General features: G+C 40.5%; 1 protein-coding gene across 3 annotated transcripts; it reads left to right on the forward strand.

The window, feature by feature from the left end:
- The first annotated feature begins 262 nt into the window (after window positions 1–262).
- On the forward strand, window positions 263–16592 carry ncoa7b (nuclear receptor coactivator 7b). Of its 3 annotated transcripts, none has more exons than XM_078274275.1 (17): window positions 263–318; window positions 1281–1448; window positions 6497–6654; window positions 8467–8537; window positions 8674–8781; window positions 8876–8977; window positions 9963–10088; window positions 10279–10463; window positions 10924–11078; window positions 11650–12249; window positions 12519–12690; window positions 12817–12964; window positions 13191–13316; window positions 13462–13614; window positions 14483–14578; window positions 14678–14751; window positions 15540–16592. In XM_078274275.1, exons 2-17 carry the CDS (start codon window positions 1411–1413, stop codon window positions 15673–15675), a joined length of 2448 nt encoding a protein of 815 aa, XP_078130401.1. In that variant the 5' UTR covers window positions 263–318; window positions 1281–1410; the 3' UTR covers window positions 15676–16592. The 3 variants fall into 3 exon arrangements, with proteins under 3 accessions (XP_078130401.1, XP_078130403.1, XP_078130402.1); XM_078274277.1 differs by having other exon boundaries at window positions 10957–11078; XM_078274276.1 differs by lacking the exon at window positions 263–318 and adding an exon at window positions 679–781.
- The last annotated feature ends 724 nt before the right edge of the window (window positions 16593–17316 follow it).

The following is a 17316-nucleotide window of genomic DNA, read 5'->3' on the forward strand; positions in this document are numbered from 1 at the left end:
ATGGTGATCCAGATTCTTCTTTACTACATAACATATGAATTTTACTTTATGATGTAAATAAGATATATTCTACGGCACATGTGCTGTTGTTGTATATTTTTCCAATATTGTTAATGTTCGGTTATCTACACCGTGCAGTGTAATATCGACTGACAATTAAATCTTCACCCTACCTAAGCAAACTTAAGATGGCGTTAACGTTAGCTAACGGTAAAGACAAGCTACGGGTGAGCTCATGTTTTTACAGTGCACATGACACCAGAGGGCGTAGTGAAGGGGGCTTCATTTTGATATTAGCTGTTGGAGAATGCACGCAAGGTAAATTTAGCTGCCTATTTTTCTGTCAGATTTGGCGTTTAAATGCGCCGTTGTGTTTGGCGTCAGCGTTAGACCAGCTTGCATGAACAGGAATAACCTATTTTAAGAGAAGGGTCTAGTGGCTGCCTGAACCGAATAAATTATCCTTACCATATCCACCAGGTTGCTATTGTCTTGTAAACAAAGTGGCTAGCTAGCACAGTTAGCATCAGCTGTTGAATCAGTTTGAAATCTGGACCATGTTCACTGTGTCTGTGTTTGCTTAACATTAGACCTGGCGGTCGCACACATTGCTTTAACATTAGCGCAACTGGATATCTGTCTTTTGTTTACTGCTGCACCTTAAGAAGAGGCTGTTCAATGGTCCGAGTCAAAAGAGGAATTCCAATTGAGCAAACTGCTACAAACTGAGGAATGTAGCTAGGTGCGGTACCGTTGCTTCAAATTTAGCCTTTCCTTTGTGGTAAGCTATTTAGCGTTACCTGTTATAAAGCTTTCAGGCAACAACACATGAATGAACCGCAGTTGCCTGATTTTTGTTCTTTAGGTTGTGTGACCTGCGTGCAGTCGATTGTTTCATTTTCGCTCAATCCTGTAGTTACAACTAGCTGTGAGTGTAGCCAGTCTGCATGTTTACATCAACTGGATTCCCAAGATGATGTCGCTGATAATAGACACACTGCTGTGATGAAGCATAATTACATAATAAAACGCATGTTTGCTGTGGCGACATTAACTAGTAGCAGATGTGTCTTTCCTCTGCAGCAGAGTGATGCATTTTCCATCCTGTTGGTCAGCCATTGTCACCTGAGTGGCCTGACATGCTTATTATCAGGGTGCTTTCATCGCCCTCTACTTAGGCTGCTGAGGCTTCTCCGTCAGTTATTGGGCTTTTTGTAGAGAGTGTTGTTGAGTGAGGCACCCGGTGAGCCTGCTAATTCCCTCGTTTATTTTCTTTGCAGGACAAGAAAGAAGTGTGAGAGGTAATCTTCTCAAGTCCCCTGGCTTGGACACACTGACTAGGCGTAGGTGTGTAAGGTGAATGTTTTAATGGATGCGCTTGACTGCATGCAGATTTAGGACCCTGGCCCGATGGAAAAGAGAGACAGGAAGCCGGGATATTTTGCCAGGTAAGGGACTCTGTGTGTTTGTTTGTTTTGAATCTGTGTCATTTGCATGTAATTCAGGTATTTTTCCTGCAGCAAAACTGATTTTAAGCTCCAACATTTAGCATGTGTCTTATGACAAATTGCTTTAATCTCGAGGTATTGCAGTGAATCTGTCATAAGCTAATGAATGAGTAGGTCAAGGTAAACTTTATTATCCCAAATAGGGGAATTCAGGTGGTCACGGTGCAGATACACAAAACAGTCATAAAAACAGATATAAATACAAATATTCAATATGGGATTCCATCCCCCCCAACACACACCCGCATATGCACATACTCACACAGGTACTGCATTTCCAAACACCTTCGCTCTGATATACACACACACACGCACATATGTGCACACACACAGCACTTCCAAGTACCTTCACTCTAGACACACACACACTAATAAATACAAAAAATACATCAGCATTATAATCCACTAATTAATAAATATATTGCACCATACAAATATTTCATACAGATTACCATTCCTCATAGCCATGAGCAAAACACCATCCGATCCTATGTTTTTGTTTGTCTCCCTCATTAATCATTCTAATAATGCTGAAGGAACAAATACTTGCTAAACCTGGCTGTTCTTACAGGATGCTCTGTAGTACAGCCTTGTAAAACAGTTGCAAAACAAAACAATCCACATTAAATTTGGACAGTTTTCGTAAGAAAAAAACATTCCCAGTTGCAGTTTTTTTTACCTTTTGCAATGGCACATACATCAAACTTTAGCTAGACATCAATCTCTATCCCTTAACTATCTGTTAGTGTTAACTCTTTTGAATGGGTTCATAGTAAACCATGGTGAGTGGGATTTCTCCTCTACTACGTCCAAAATCGATGACCATTTATTTAGTTTTAGTCACATTGAGCTCAAGGAAATTGTCTAAACGCCGTTTAGTGAAGTCCCCTACCTCTTCCTCAAAACCACCCAAGAATGAGTTATCAGGCTTTAGGAGCCCCACCAAGGCTGTATCATCTGCATACTTAAAAAAGGTGTAAGTGTAGACTGAAGCTCAACACTTACTGTATATACAGTAGGGCTGTTGAAATTAATCATTGTATCGATGCGTCGCGATGCAGACGTGGACGATTCTGCATGGGTGCAGTGACAGACAATAATCGATTATTGCCTACTGATGTTTCTTGTTGATTTTCCGGTCGCTGCCTTTTTTGTTTTAACCTTTTGTCTGTTATTTGCTGTGTTCAGACTCCGCTACATTCAGGAAGTGTATTTTTTTTAAGAGCAGATGCAATAAAAAGGGGAGTTCATATATATCTTACTGCTTGAATTTGTTGATGAATGTGTAGCAATATATAATAAATTTGAGGAGGTGGCGCGTCGCGATGCATCGGGATATCGAATCGTATCGAATCATTGACAGGATAATTAAATTGAATAGTGAGCCCAGTGAAGACCCCCCCTAGTATACAGTATGGGAGACAAAACGCAGCCCTGTGGGGCCCTGTATTGATAGACTTTAGGGGAGGAAATAGCTGTGTTAAATCTAACCTGCAAGGTACGATTCAGGAGAAAATCATTACTTAAATTAATAATTAAGTTCAATAAATGATGAGCATCGATTTGCGAGGTTTTTTATCCAAACAAACAGATATTATAATATAAATCTGTTGAAAGGAAGTGTTTTGGCTCCTGTGATATTTATATCTACAGTACGTCTCTCAGCCCAAGTATCACATGCTGGAGTGTAAAGTCCAAAAATGTTTTCATGCATGTTGGAAATGACATTGTAGCTTTTATTGAATCATAGATCCATACTGTTAAGTCACCCATCTGTCAGCAGATACAGCCTCCTGTCCGAATCATGCGTCAGTTTCTTGACCCACGCCGATGATGTGGACTGTAAAATTGGATTTTGGCAGGATTGTGTAACCTGATAGCAGGAAGTGCGTGGAAAGAGGCTTATCACAGCTAAGGTGCATAGACTGACAAGAAATCTGCGGGTTATGAACATCAGCCCTTTCTTTCTGATGTCGAGATGAGACATCAGAAAGAAAGGGCTCATCTTTGCCTGGCCGGTTTTAACATAAACAGTATATCATAGCGCCAGAAACGTAAACATAACTTGTTAGTCTTGTTTAATGCCTAAAATGAGCAAAAAATGGCTCATATGTGAATTAAGGCTGAAGCGTACCCGAAACCGGAAAACAAGTTGATTTATGGATAAGCAGAAGTCGTCTGCTGAGTGTGCTGTTAATATCAGAGTTGTTGAGTGTGGGTTTGTGATAAATGATGTGAGGTAATGCAGTGTAGCCTAATGGGTATTATTCTTGATTATTATGCCTTAGGTTACTTGTTCAGGCTTTGCTGACCGCCTAGTACAGACCTGCCATTTGTCTTGGGTTTTATTGATTTGATTGGCTTATGTTGGAAATATTAATATATTATTTTGTAATGGCATCACATTTCAGTCACTCCCTAGTTATAAGGGAAGCAGTGCATTAGATTGTAATAGGATTGCAGGCTGTGAGCTGAGTCAGAGGTGGTGTTTTCCTGCAAAGGTGGCAGCTAGTGTGAGGGAGTAGCAACAGTGGAAAGGTGCAATATGAATACATCATGCAGACCTCTATTTGCTGTGAAGACCTATAGCTATATCCTGCATGTGTGGACAGCAAGTGAACATGTCAGGAAGGAAAACCAACCTTGTCTCCCAACATAGCTACTACTATAACATGTAGCTCTCATGCTAGTTGCGCCATATGCTGCCTCGCTTCCTGACAAATGGAGGAAAGGTCGTTGTGGAACATACACATGCCAATAACAAGTACTAACTTGTCATAGACTTTTTCATGTTTGATTGTTTTACAAAAGTGAAAGCCTTTACATGTAGTCAGAATTGTTTGACACTAAATGAAAACAATACTCTCTAATGTCAATAAGTGAAAAATATATCAACCAACTGATCTAAATCAAGCAGTAACAAAACATAAAATAAATGCATGCACATACATCTGCAGCAAGTTTACTAAAGATTCAAAGGCACTGAACATACAGTAAGTACAATAAGACCAGGCATTAACAATAGCTGTACATTTTCTCAGAGCAGGCTGTGCACAAACACTTGTGGTTGATGCCACAAAAAGGCTCATGGCAACTCTAAAGGAGCTACAGATGTGTCCATGTGTCGAGAGATCCATGGCTGAGATAGAGAGACACTGCACATGAAGTTACGGTTGTCTTGGTGATTTCACTGGTCACAGCTTAATGGCTGTTGAGAAAACTTGCACGACATCCTGGCCGGTGTTTACCAGAAGATATGTGGGACACTGTGTGAATTAAAGTGGGCAAATGTTCTATTTTCTGATGACACCAAAATTGCTTTGTGGCAGTCGTACTAAATGATATTGTTGATGTAAGCCCACGTGCACATAATGCACAATTTTCATCATGAAGCCTCGTGGTGCTAGCATCACACTTTGGGCATGCCTCTTTGCCGCAAGAACGTTTGGGGTTGATTGAGTATTGCAATACAGAAATTTCCTGAAGGAAAAGCTACTAGTCCACTAGAGAACTTATTTTCCAGCAAATCAACAGCAAACACAAACAGGAATTTGCCTAAAAACAACTAGGCTATATTAATGTTTTGGAGTCCAAGTTTATTGTTTATTGATTTTTTGGAATCTACACTAGTTGTTCCCATGGCAACATCTACTCTTCCTGGGATCCATTTTTAAATAAAATACATGCAGTCAACAATGTTTGCACTTACATTTAATACAGTAAACAATAAAGTAACAACGTCAACATTGCATCCGATAATAAGACTATATCAAAACTACACATATACCAAACATGAAAACAATTCGATTGACCGGTAAAACAAGACATAACAATAATCTCAGATCATGTAAACATCCATATTGCAAAAACGAATCCAATGATTATTGCTACTATATGTGCCTATTGTCTTGAGGGCTGTGATTATTTATGTTATTAGTTATTTGGTGTGTGTGTTTTTGTATTTTCATTTTTCACTTGATACTTACCATATTGGGCTTTCTCTGTCATTATGCCGGGAATGGATACACAGACTGAAGGTTAGAGGGGAGACAAGAAGGGCGCCAATCTTAAACTGATGGCTCGAGACATACTCTGCCAAATGCCCCAGAGTGAAACAGACGGGGCTGTTGAGACTGTGCTGTAGACTCTTGAGTTCACTACAAGATGTGTGCTGCATCCGTTAATATGGGAGAGAGAGACCTCAGACTATGGGAGAGTCCTGAACTGTGTCTGTCTGCAGCCTTATCGACCCACTCTTGCCTTTCCATAAGGCACTTGAACACTTAAAACGCTTCTCTTTTCGCTTTTCTTTTATTTTTCCTTTGCCCACGGCTTTGCAGGGCAACACTGCCCCTATCACTCAAAGCTTATGATAAATCAATTTGGTCTTTCTTAGCATACTCATATCCACACTTTAAGGTTTCACCGGCGCTCATCTGGCTCGCACTATCCTTAAGTGCACCGCTAACCCGTGGTTACACTGCACTGCAGTTTCCCCCCTTAATAAACCCCAACAGGGTCTCGAGATGCCATTACATAATTGCCCCCCTATCAATGATTAAACAGGGGGAAAGCAAAGTCTGTGAGGAAAATACAGCTGACGCAGCAAAGTAAAGAGAGAGAAAAGTTAAAGCTCAATGCAATACCTTTTGAGCACAAAAGCAGAATCTGGACGACACGTCTGAATTTACAACAGAAGTTTTGATGACATTACAAACAAGCATGTGCTGCCGCTGGGAGTCAACTGCAACACTGGTAAAAAATAACAAGTTGATATTTTATTATGGAAAGGTCATCACCTTAGCATTAAAATGGGTCAACTATATGCCTGCCACATGTTCATACAAACTGTACATTGATCCCAACCAAGAAAGATTTGTCATGGCGTAAGTTTAACAAATGTGGTCAAATGGCCGTTTACACTCCTGTGCTTTCTGGATTTTACTTCTATTAAATATATATGTCCATTTCCTCTGCTGTCCCATCAGGCTGAAGAGGCGGAGACAGCTCAAGCAGAGCCAGTCCGAGAAGAATGTGGCTGAGCAGAACCCGGGGATCATTTCCTGTCCAGACATCCCAAATGACAGCGACCCCAACAGGAAGAAAGACCTCCAGAGAATAACAGAAAAGCCACCTGCAGGCTCGGGTAAGACCTGTATCAAAAACTCTCAGAAGATTTGCAGTGTGTAAATACACAGACACCTCGAGAACGTGGTGTCATTTCTCCATTCAAAGCGGGTTTACTACCTAATCCAAAAGTAGTATTCAGCCTTTTTTTTCTTCTTAGAAAAATAGTTTTTTTTGTTGCCCTCTGTTTCAGACAAGCAATATGTCAACGAGTGGTATTAGTATTACTGTCAATGTTAATTATATTCTTCTACTCTGTTATTTATTTGACTGATATGCAATACAAGGGCCCTCTGTGATGGGAACGGCCTCAGCAGTTGTAAACAGGAAGTTACATAACCTTTCATCCTGTACTGTTTTACAGTTGGCGATTACATTTAAGGCGCTTTACTCGCAAAGTTTGAGAGTTGGTGCGAGGGTTAAATCCCAATAGAAATGCTATGATGCCTTTAAGTTCTGCTTAAAAATGACATAAAAACTATTTATGATGGAAGCATCTTTGCCATTAATATGACTCTTCAATGTGAAAGAAAATACTTTTTTCAGGGTTTTTGAGGATTTATTTCAAACATAGGAGAAAACTGCTGAAATACACCAGTCATAATAATCAACTACATTGTATTGTTGGGCTATTGAACTCAGTGTGTACATTGACAATGACAAAAGTAAATGATTTGTGATGGACCATTGTCAGTTTAGGCGAATTGTCAAAACAAATCTATAGCTTCATTTTTGACTTAACAATAAACATAATCTAACTTGCATTTTGTCTTCAGTGTATGCTACATTATGAGCATCATGCTATCATTAAAGCATAAATCATCACCTCCTTCATATTGACAGTGGTAATGGACTTCAGTTATGCGTGCAGTGGGTCAGCCAGCTGTGTAAACTCTGCAGTATGTGTTTTAATAAGACCTCAACATTGTTACCTGACTGCAGCCCATCAAATCAAAATACGATGCTCTGCAGTGTAACAGACAAACATAACTCTTTAGGTTATATGCACTTTCAGCTAAAAGTCCATAGCCTGCAATGCTTCGTAGCACATCCACAGCCCAGTATAAATTCAATGAATAAGCGACAGTGTTCCCAGAAGTGACAGCACTTTTGTTTTTGATGCTCGGTACAGTCGAGAGTCTGGCTGTGTAATGCTTAGTCATGCTCTCTGTTTCCATGGAGGAGGCAGCAGTGTAATTTAGCATTCAGGGAGTGGTACACTAATAGCTTCTGTGTTCTTGGCAAGAAGAAAATGTTGACTGTGGACCTTGTCTACTACAAGGGTCAGATTGTGCGTGAGTGTGTTTATGATAACTGCTTCAGCATGTGGGGGGGGGGGGGGGACAAACAAGCACTGGTACTGACTCAAAAGGCAGTTAAGCACAGGATACTTGGAAGTCTTTGGTGGGGTATTTCTTTGCACCGCCCTCATCCGATGGGGTTTTCATTTTTACTGTTTATGGTAGAAACATACATACACATACATAATATATCTGTAATCAACCTAGACGGTATGAGATGGACAGAATTACACCATGTATTCATCTCTTACAAGAATAATTGTTTTTTTTTATCAGTATGAGATTATTGTCCGTTTTTAATTGTCCTCAGTCTGCAAAAAAATGTTAATTTTTTTAGCTTTTCACTTTATTAGATAGTGACAGTGGATAGACAGGAAATGAGAGAGAGAGGGGATGACACGCAGCAGCGGGCCGCAGGTCGGATTTGAACCCGGGCCACTAGCCAAGGACTCAGCCTACATGGGGCGCACACTAAAGGTCGCCCTCCAGTCTGCAAAAACCTTTTCTCATTTTTCTCGTTTCCCTTCTAGACGATGGCAGTGAAAGTAAGAATCAGGCAAAGAGGGAGAAGAAGAGGCCACCAGGGACAGTGGATTTCATCGTGAGTCAAACTAAGTGAAAACAAATCAAAATAACATTCTGATTTATTAACAGAAAAGTTATAGATTGTATTAGTTATAGATAGTATTTTGACCTGTGTGCTTTTATAAAAAAATGAGTTCATGTTCTTGTTACAGGTGGGACCTGATGACTCCCTCATCAGCATCGCACTCAAGTTCAACATCACCCCAAACAAACTGGTCCAGCTGAACAAGCTCTTCTCTCGCAGTGTCTACCCCGGTCAGGTGAGAACCTCGGCAGTAACACGAACCACTGCTTCACTTCCCTCATTATTCCTCTGACCGGCTAACCATCTGCTGTCCATCTTAATAAATACAGAAGCTGTTTGTCCCCGATGTGAGCCAGTCAGAAACTGACCTAAGGTCTCTGAGTTCCTCTGATCCCTCCTTTACAAATGGCTTATCAGAGAAAGCATCGCATGTAAGTAGGAATGAATTCATTATGTTGCTTAGATATACTTAGATATTTGAAATGTATTATGTTGATTAGATATACTTTATGTATATTTTTTCTCCTATGTCTACTTAATGTGTATTTGTGTTATTCTGATGTGTGTACATTTTTTTCTTTGAGCTGCTGTAGCACAGGAATTTCCCCAGTGTGGGATTAATAAAGTCCATCTTATATTATCTTATCTTATCTTATCTTAGAGAACATTTTGCAGTAGTTTACAGTAGCCATTTAGGAAACAAATTTGTTAAAAAGGTTTTCTGTCTTCCACCAATTATGGTAGGAGTTAAGTTATTGTTAATTAGATAATATAACAGCTTCTTTTGTGTGTTTTCAAGCTTTGTCCAAAATTGTCCATCTTCACTGGCTCTCTAACTGTGAGGCAATTATGTTTAACCCTCTGAGGTCTAAGGGCATTTTCACATATCTTCTTAAATTTACCTTTTAAGGGTATTTGCATAAAACGTATCCCCATGTGTTACATATCAAAATGTTCAGCTTTGCGTACAGCGACGCCCAATATTTTTTCGAGAGCAATGTGTAGAGAGATAATTTGGCGCTAAAGCTGAAACGTTGATGTTAGCTTTTTGAAATTCCTCAAATCTTCTTTGAAAACAAACCTTAGCTTATGATGTGTTGTATGTTTGATTGTTTTGGTGAAATGAGTTTACCAAAGTCTTAGGTTATATATATGATTAAACAGTGAATAAACAACGTGGACTGAATATTTTGCAATGGCAGTTCATTTAATCTTCCAGCATTTGACAGTCAAATGAAAAAGCTACTTTTGGACACTTTGAAAAGTGGGTAACAAATGTAAATGCTCTAGTGGCCTAACATCTCTGAATCAGTGAAGGTGAAAGGATGAGAGCTGAAACCACACGGTGATTATACTCTTCAAAACAAGCTGCACTAAACGCAAGCATAACATTCAGGTCCTCTTAACCTCCTTCAGGGCGGCATTTCAAACTGCATGTCAGCAAAGTCCCTCCGGCGTGAGCTCTCCCCAAACTCCGAGGACGAGAGCCCGGCAACGGTTAAATTCATCAAGATGAGCTGCAAATATTTCACCGATGGCATGGTAAGAAACCTTGAAAATGGATGCTGAAACACTTAGTTTTCTTAATTACTCTGGTAATATGAATTTTATATACTCAACGAAACAGTATCTATTAGCGGCTACCACTCTGGTATTTTGGTGATTTCGATCCAGCTGTGGCGTTGTTGCCCCCCCCCTCCCGTTCACTGCCTGTGTTATTTCATTGTTGCAGGGAGTGGTGGGAGGCGTGCTGATTGTCACCCCCAACAACATCATGTTTGACCCCCACAAGTCAGACCCCCTGGTGATCGAGCTCGGCTGCGAGGAGTACGGCCTGATCTGCCCCATGGAGGAGGTGGTCTCTGTGGCGCTGTATAACGACGTGTCGCGCATGAAGCTCAAAGATGCTCTGCCATCGTAAGAGCCCTGAACCGTCTCGCTTTCCTAAATTTCCCTCTTTTGTAAAGGTTCTTCTTTCACCCCTCAGCTCCGCTTCCTCCTTTCTTCTTCCTCCTTCCAGTTTCCAGTTTTTCTTGTTCTTCTCAAGACTTAACCTGTACAAAAAGTCCTTTCGATTCACAGGACTTTTCACGTTTGCCTCTTTAACACATCCTTTTTTTATCAAGTACCTTTTTTTTTTCCACTGGATCTTGTCTAGCAGTGGGTTTATAAGACTCTCAGATTCCAGTTTTTGATTTGTTTTTCATTAATCTTTTTTTAAATTTTTGTCTAATTTGCTGTTTTACATCACATGTGTTATTTTGTTTTGTCATTTTGGTCATTTATAATTTCTGTTTGGACCTTTTTTTTCTTTTTTCTCTTTTCATTTTCATCCTGGTTTGCGGCGCGGTATGTGTGATGCCCCATGACCCCACAGAGACCTACCCCAGGATTTGTGTCCTGTGTACAGGCCCGGCGAGTGGGAGCAACTGCCGTCAGAGCGAGATCTAAACCCTTTCAGCCGCTATGAAGCTCTTGATCCAAAGCGACCAATCGTCTTGGACGACATTGAATCGACCCTCTCAGAAACCGGTAACCTCATCGTGTCATCCAATGTCGACTGTATTTGGCTCTCGGTAGTCCAAGTCTCAAAATTGTCCTTTTTCTTAATCTTAGCAGTGAATGAAATCACTCCAAATGGTGGTAACTCTGGGTTATGACTTTTTAGTCTTATCTGTTTTACTCTCTACAACCAGCAACTATTTGGGGGTGTTTTTTATGAATTAAAGTATCTAGTGAATTTTCAAATTCAGCTCACTGACTAAATTTGTAGTTATTTATTTCTCTTTAGACTCTTTAGTGTCCAAATTTTCCTTTTGCATAAGTTAAAATGTATTTTTCATATCAATTTACTGACAATTGAGGCTTAATCTTCAACAAGCTAAAACTTATTGATGCTGAGTCCAGCTTCTCAGATGTGAATATTTTATTTTTTTAGTCTTCTATGATAGATGGTAAACTGAGTGAACTCTGGGTTTCGACTGTCGGTAGGGTAATTGTGATGGCCGTTGATTGTACAAACCAAATAATCCATAAACGTGATTGGAAATGAAAATGTCTTTGTAGTCTTTTTAAAAAAAAAACTGTTTTATCTTAATACCAGCGAGCACAGAGGGCGAGCAGACAGAGAAATCTCCGTCAGACGAAGGCTTCACAGAGTTGGAGCCAACTGTCAACGGGAGCATTGAAGAGGCAGAGGGGATGTCCAAAACACTCAGCACTGTCAGCAGGGACCAACAGGAACTCGGACCCAGCCGCCCAGGCCGGGCAGACTTTCAGGACAAGTCGATTCTTGGTCAAACTAAAGTAAAGCTGGATGATGAAGAGGATGAGGGCGTAGCTCAGAACAACTCTATTGAGGATGGAGACTCAATACAATTCTCTTCAGAGACTAAAAAACAGGGTGACTCGCGTCATAAACCAACAAACCAAGAGGAAACCAAAGATATCACACCTAAAGGGACCGGAGAGCTGCTAAATGGTGCACACGCACATGATAAAATAATCGGCGCACCAGTGGACCAAAACAGGGAATTGAGTCTGAAGGAGGCTTCCGAGGTTCGTGGGGACTCGAGTCCAAAGAGACAAAGCCCAGACAGACCAGCAGGTGGGGCTGAACTCAGTGAGGAGGAGACGCGGAAGAAAAACTATGAGGCAGAAGTGAAGTCATGGCTGCTGGAGAGGGTGCAGGCTCCAATAGAAGGTAGGAATTCTAAACTAGATATTAAACCCATAGGTAGATTGTCACAATTATTGTAGCTATTGGACATTTTACATGTTAAATATCGAAAAATGTACTCTCCCTGAAGTGTCCCCAGATCTTCTCTTTGGATTTCTTAAAGCCCCTTTGTGTAGAATATGAACATTTCAGACTTTGGCGACTCCAGGTGTGGCGCTGATGGAGGCTACAATAAAATGAAACCAATCAAAATCTCTTTCTCTGTTTTTAAAAATGTTCCCATTACTCTATAGACATGCTTTCTTCATCCGAGGAGAAGAGTAAAATCCCACCCATGTTCCTGTGCTTCAAAGTGGGAAAGCCAATGAGGAAGTCCTTTGCCACCGGGATGACCTCTAGTCCCGCCTACTCATTTGGGGGCCGGGGCAAACAGCCAGAGTACTGGTTTGCTGTGCCACAAGAAAGGTGAGACACCGATAGATGATCCTTGTCTTGAACTACAATATGTGTAAGCTAGCAGTGTGCTTTTAACCAATCCAGTATAATGTGTGTGTGTGTGTGTGTGTGTGTGTGTGTGTGTGTGTTTTCCAGGGTGGACCATCTGTACGCATTTTTCGTCCAGTGGTCTCCGCATGTGTACGGGAAGGAGGCTCGGGAGCAGGGCTTTGTTGTGGTGGAGAAAGATGAGCTGGACATGATAGACAACTTCTTCAGTGACCCTGCATCTTGCAGCTGGGAGGTAAGCTCAGTGGAAAAGCAGACAACACACTCGCTTCCTTCTATTTACATCACAGAATGAACACTATAATAGTGTGTTCGCTTACAATTCTAATACAGTCATAAACAATAATGCCATGTTTTTTTTGCACTTGGCACTTTGACGTTTTGAAATGAACTTCATTCATGACTGACTGACTGATTTCTCTTTATTGTTGACTTGCTTATTACGCTTGTTTCGTTATAAGATCATCACCATTGATGAGGCGAAGCGTAGGCAGAGTTTCAGCAGCTGTGACGGAGAATTGCCAGTGGATGCACTGCCCATGCTCAGTGATGCCAGTGATGTGCTGCAGGACACACACATTGAGAAGGTAATTTTTCATTTTAACCAGTTTCTTGCCTCTGGGCTGCGAACCGCATAAAATAATCCAGTTGCCGACAAGAAAACTTTGAGAAAGAAATATGCAGCATACTAATCAGTACACCCCACAATCTGACAATGTGTTCGCCCTCCAGCTTGCCTGTCGCTTGCCCGCACGTGTGCAGATTTACCCCTGGAGACTGGCCTACAGCACTGTGAAACATGGGACCAGCCTGAAGACTCTGTACAGGAGCCTGGCAGACGTGGACAGTCCTGTGTTGCTGGTCATTAAAGATATGGATAACCAGGTAGATCACTGTCCAAAGGAATGTACTATATGTAAATGAATGGGGTTAAACCTATTTATTACCTCTACCAAGGAGGTCATGTCGTCAGCTCGGTTTGTTTGTTTGTTTGTCTGTCGGCAGAATTAGGGAAAAACTTCCGCCCGACTTTCATGACACTTGATGGAAGGGTGAAGCATTGGCCATGAAAGAACCCATTACATTTTGGAGCGGATCTAAATCACGGGGCAGATACACCAGGGTGGATTTTTACTTTCTTTAACATTGCGAGTAAAGGCATCTGTGCTGCATTAATGTGGTGTCGGAAAAAACGGAAAAATTAGTTTCAGATCATATTTCGTGGCTCATCTGATCCATTTCCTTTGCTCTTCGTTGTCACGCAAATACTGGAAACAGCTTTCGACATGTTGTTTGCTTGCTTGCTTTGCAGCGTCCATGTTGTTTCAAAATTGTGTAGTTGGAGTCTTTCTTATATTACACAGGATTAAAATTGAAATGAAAATGAAATTGTCTGAGAGTGTTACCCACTTCAGGGGTTGGATCCTTACTTTATTAGCAAATTCTCTCTTGAATGCTGTCCAGGCAGCATTATTTATCCATGCACATCCTCAACCCAGTCATGACTGAGTAAGTCACAACTGCCCAGAGCAACATAATTGTTTTTTTGTTTTTTTACATTTGGAGTTTTTAACAGTTAGTTTATGGCCCCTGTGTGTATGATTTAAAAAACTTTTGGCAACTGCAACACTTACGTTTCAGGCTAATTTAATTTTTCCTACAGCCATACAACGTCACATGAGGGTTTTAACTACTAGTTCAAACAGTTCAAGCCTGTTGTTCATCCTCCAACTGATTCTGACTCTCATCACAGATATTTGGGGCTTTCTCGACTCATCCCTTCAAAGTGAGCGAACACTGCTACGGCACAGGAGAGACATTCCTCTACAGCTTCTGTCCTGAGATCAAGGTTTGTATAAAGTTAATTTAAGAACTCAGTTTGGGTATTTAGTTTTATTCCACGAATGGCAATTTCAGACATTGTTTGCTGTCGATTTTTTTTTTTCAGGTGTACCGCTGGACGGGGGAGAATTCTTACTTTGTGAAGGGCAATACTGATTCTCTGCAGATGGGAGGAGGAGGGTAAGTAGCAACTGACTAGCTTGTTTAATGTGTTTTTCTGTGACCAAGCACAAATGTATATCAACAGTCTAAACCCATTGTTTGCCATGTTGTGGTTTTGATTTGGTTTATTGGTTTGCACACATTCATACAAACAGTATACAGCATAAATCACAACATATGTCTTTCACATGGAAAGACAAAGAGTGTGTGCCGGAGAGGTCAGAAACCCATGGGAGGCTTAAAGTGAAACCTCACCAGGTCACTAAAACTTAATTTACAATACAAACAAAAAGTAGGATATAAAATAACTACAACTAAATCTCAATATGACGAAAATGGAATGACAAAAACAATTACAGGCTTAAACTCAATTTGGTGTAGATAAAAAAAACAAGGACAATAAAAGAATTTAAATATCAAAAAGGTAGGAGATTTAGATAATAAAATACAAGTAAAGCCAAGTAAATCATTTCAATACTTGCTAGAGTGGAGGCTAGATAGCCACTGAGCACAATTTCTCTTAAGTTTTCTTTTGTAGGGCGCCTGGGTAACTCACCTGGTATAGCGTGCGCCCATATACAGAGGTTTACTCCTCGACGCAGCGGCCGCGGGTTCGACTCCGACCTGTGGCCCTTTGCTGCATGTCATTCCCCCTCTCTCTCCCCTTTCATGTCTTCAGCTGTCCTATAGATAAATGCCTAAAAAAAAAAAAAAGTTTACTTTTGTATACAGGTAGAGAGGATGAGCTGCATAACATCATAATGTCCACCTTTTTTTTCTAACTCTCTGCCCTCTCTTCTCTTCAGTGGTCAGTTGGGTCTGTGGCTGGATGCTGAGCTGTACCGAGGCACCACCACCAAATGTGCCACCTTCAACAACCAGCCGCTCTCCGCCCAGCAGGACTTCAACATCCACAGTGTGGAGGTCTGGACCTTCGAGTAGCCCCACCTGTTTCGAGCTACTCCTACATCCACTCTCCGCTCCAAACCTTCAAACAACCCCAAGTCTATTACGCACTTGTATACTTGGAGGCAAACCTAGCTACCCCACAATGACACTAAATGTTCTGTGAGAGAAGCCTGTGCAGTTGTGACTGGAAACAGTCTTCTGTAGCCTTGTTTTTGAGGTGGGTTTGACCTGCAGGTAGGTTGGCCAGTTCATGTCTGGTTCCTCTGCACTTCAAAGGTGGAAGTGTGAAAAAAATTGCTCTCAGTTCATTGGCTGCCTTAGACATCTGTCAACGCCTCCAGCTTTCCCAGCATGCAGACTGCCTTACCACCATAAGCGTATGAGGAGAGAAAGAATAGGAAGGCTGCTGATGTTACTGTTGGGGTTATTCTATAAAACTTATTTCAAGTGTGTATGGAAGAACAAGGTATCCCATAATGCTGTTGGTTAATTTGTGCAAAGATAATGATGAATTAGTTGATTTGGGAATGTACAGGATAATGTGCTGATGACTTTTGGAATCTTTCTTCTTTTCTTTTTTTACGATTCAATGAATTTCAAACCTAAAGGAAGATTTTTTTTTTTTTTTTGATCCTCCACCATTAAATGAATTTTCACAGCAGAAAATGTTGTAATTGTTTACAATGGAAGAGTTGCACTTCCTCTGAAGGCCATCTTGTTCTCTTTTTTTAGTTTTAGATGAACTGAATGAGATTGTTCCATTGCATTTCCTCACAACTACGTACGTTTTAATTCCCCCGTACAATCCAAAACAAGTGGTAAAGCCAGGTTTACAGTGACCAAATATGTTTTATTTTAATTTCACATTTGTTGTGAGCTCATCATATTTTATTTTATGTTTTAGATGTTTTATTTTTACATTCTGTTTTTCACAAAGAATGCTCAGTTGTATTTTTAAATGGTTGTACTTTGTTAAATGTTTCTGATTGGACCCAACAAGCACTAGAACTGACTGTCTGTCAGTATTGATTTCATATCTCACATCGATCGATTTGATCTCTTTGATTATCATTTGTCGTTCTTGTTTAGAGAGCGAGTAGAAGTTTAACATGATGTCACTTTGCACTACAGGAGAGTCAGTGCTGTGTTTTGTAATTACGCATTTCTTCAATGTAAAATTGTTACTGGATGCTAGTTGATCACCACTACAAGAGGGAAGCTTCCTGTCCAACCACAGGTCAGCATCTGCTTTACTTAAAAATGGAAAAGGGACAGTCTGGGTTTTTTTGCACTCTGGTATGCCACTAACTAAAACATTCAGATCTACTAACACGGAAAAGAAACAATCATTTATATCCTGTGTATCCAACAGGCTTATAGTGCATGAATATGCGATACTGCAAATGTCTGACATCACTGTTATGATACCTGCCATACTATTCACTAATGTCAGTTATCGCTTCATGTGAAAATGAGCTTTGTTGTCATGTGTTGTAACTGTGAATGCTCCCTGAGTATTATTTCTCGTGAATCCAAAACTGCTGTGATATCACTGAGGATCTATTTATTGTGTTGTTATTGCAACCACATTTAAACCTAAATAAATATTAAATATATCTGGGTTGTGTTGTTTTGTCCATTTTTTTTTTTTTAATTTCCACATTCATTTTTCAG

Source organism: Sander vitreus, chromosome 18 (assembly GCF_031162955.1).
Source record: "Sander vitreus isolate 19-12246 chromosome 18, sanVit1, whole genome shotgun sequence".
Classification (NCBI taxonomy): domain Eukaryota; kingdom Metazoa; phylum Chordata; class Actinopteri; order Perciformes; family Percidae; genus Sander; species Sander vitreus.

Coding starts and splice junctions, on each gene's coding strand:
- ncoa7b (XM_078274275.1), top strand. CDS start 1,411: ATGGAAAAGAGAGACAGGAAGCCGGGATATTTTGCCAG. Junction 8,538..8,673: donor CAGGGACAGTGGATTTCATC/GTGAGTCAAACT, acceptor TTCTTGTTACAG/GTGGGACCTGATGACTCCCT. Junction 12,965..13,190: donor CTGCATCTTGCAGCTGGGAG/GTAAGCTCAGTG, acceptor TTTCGTTATAAG/ATCATCACCATTGATGAGGC.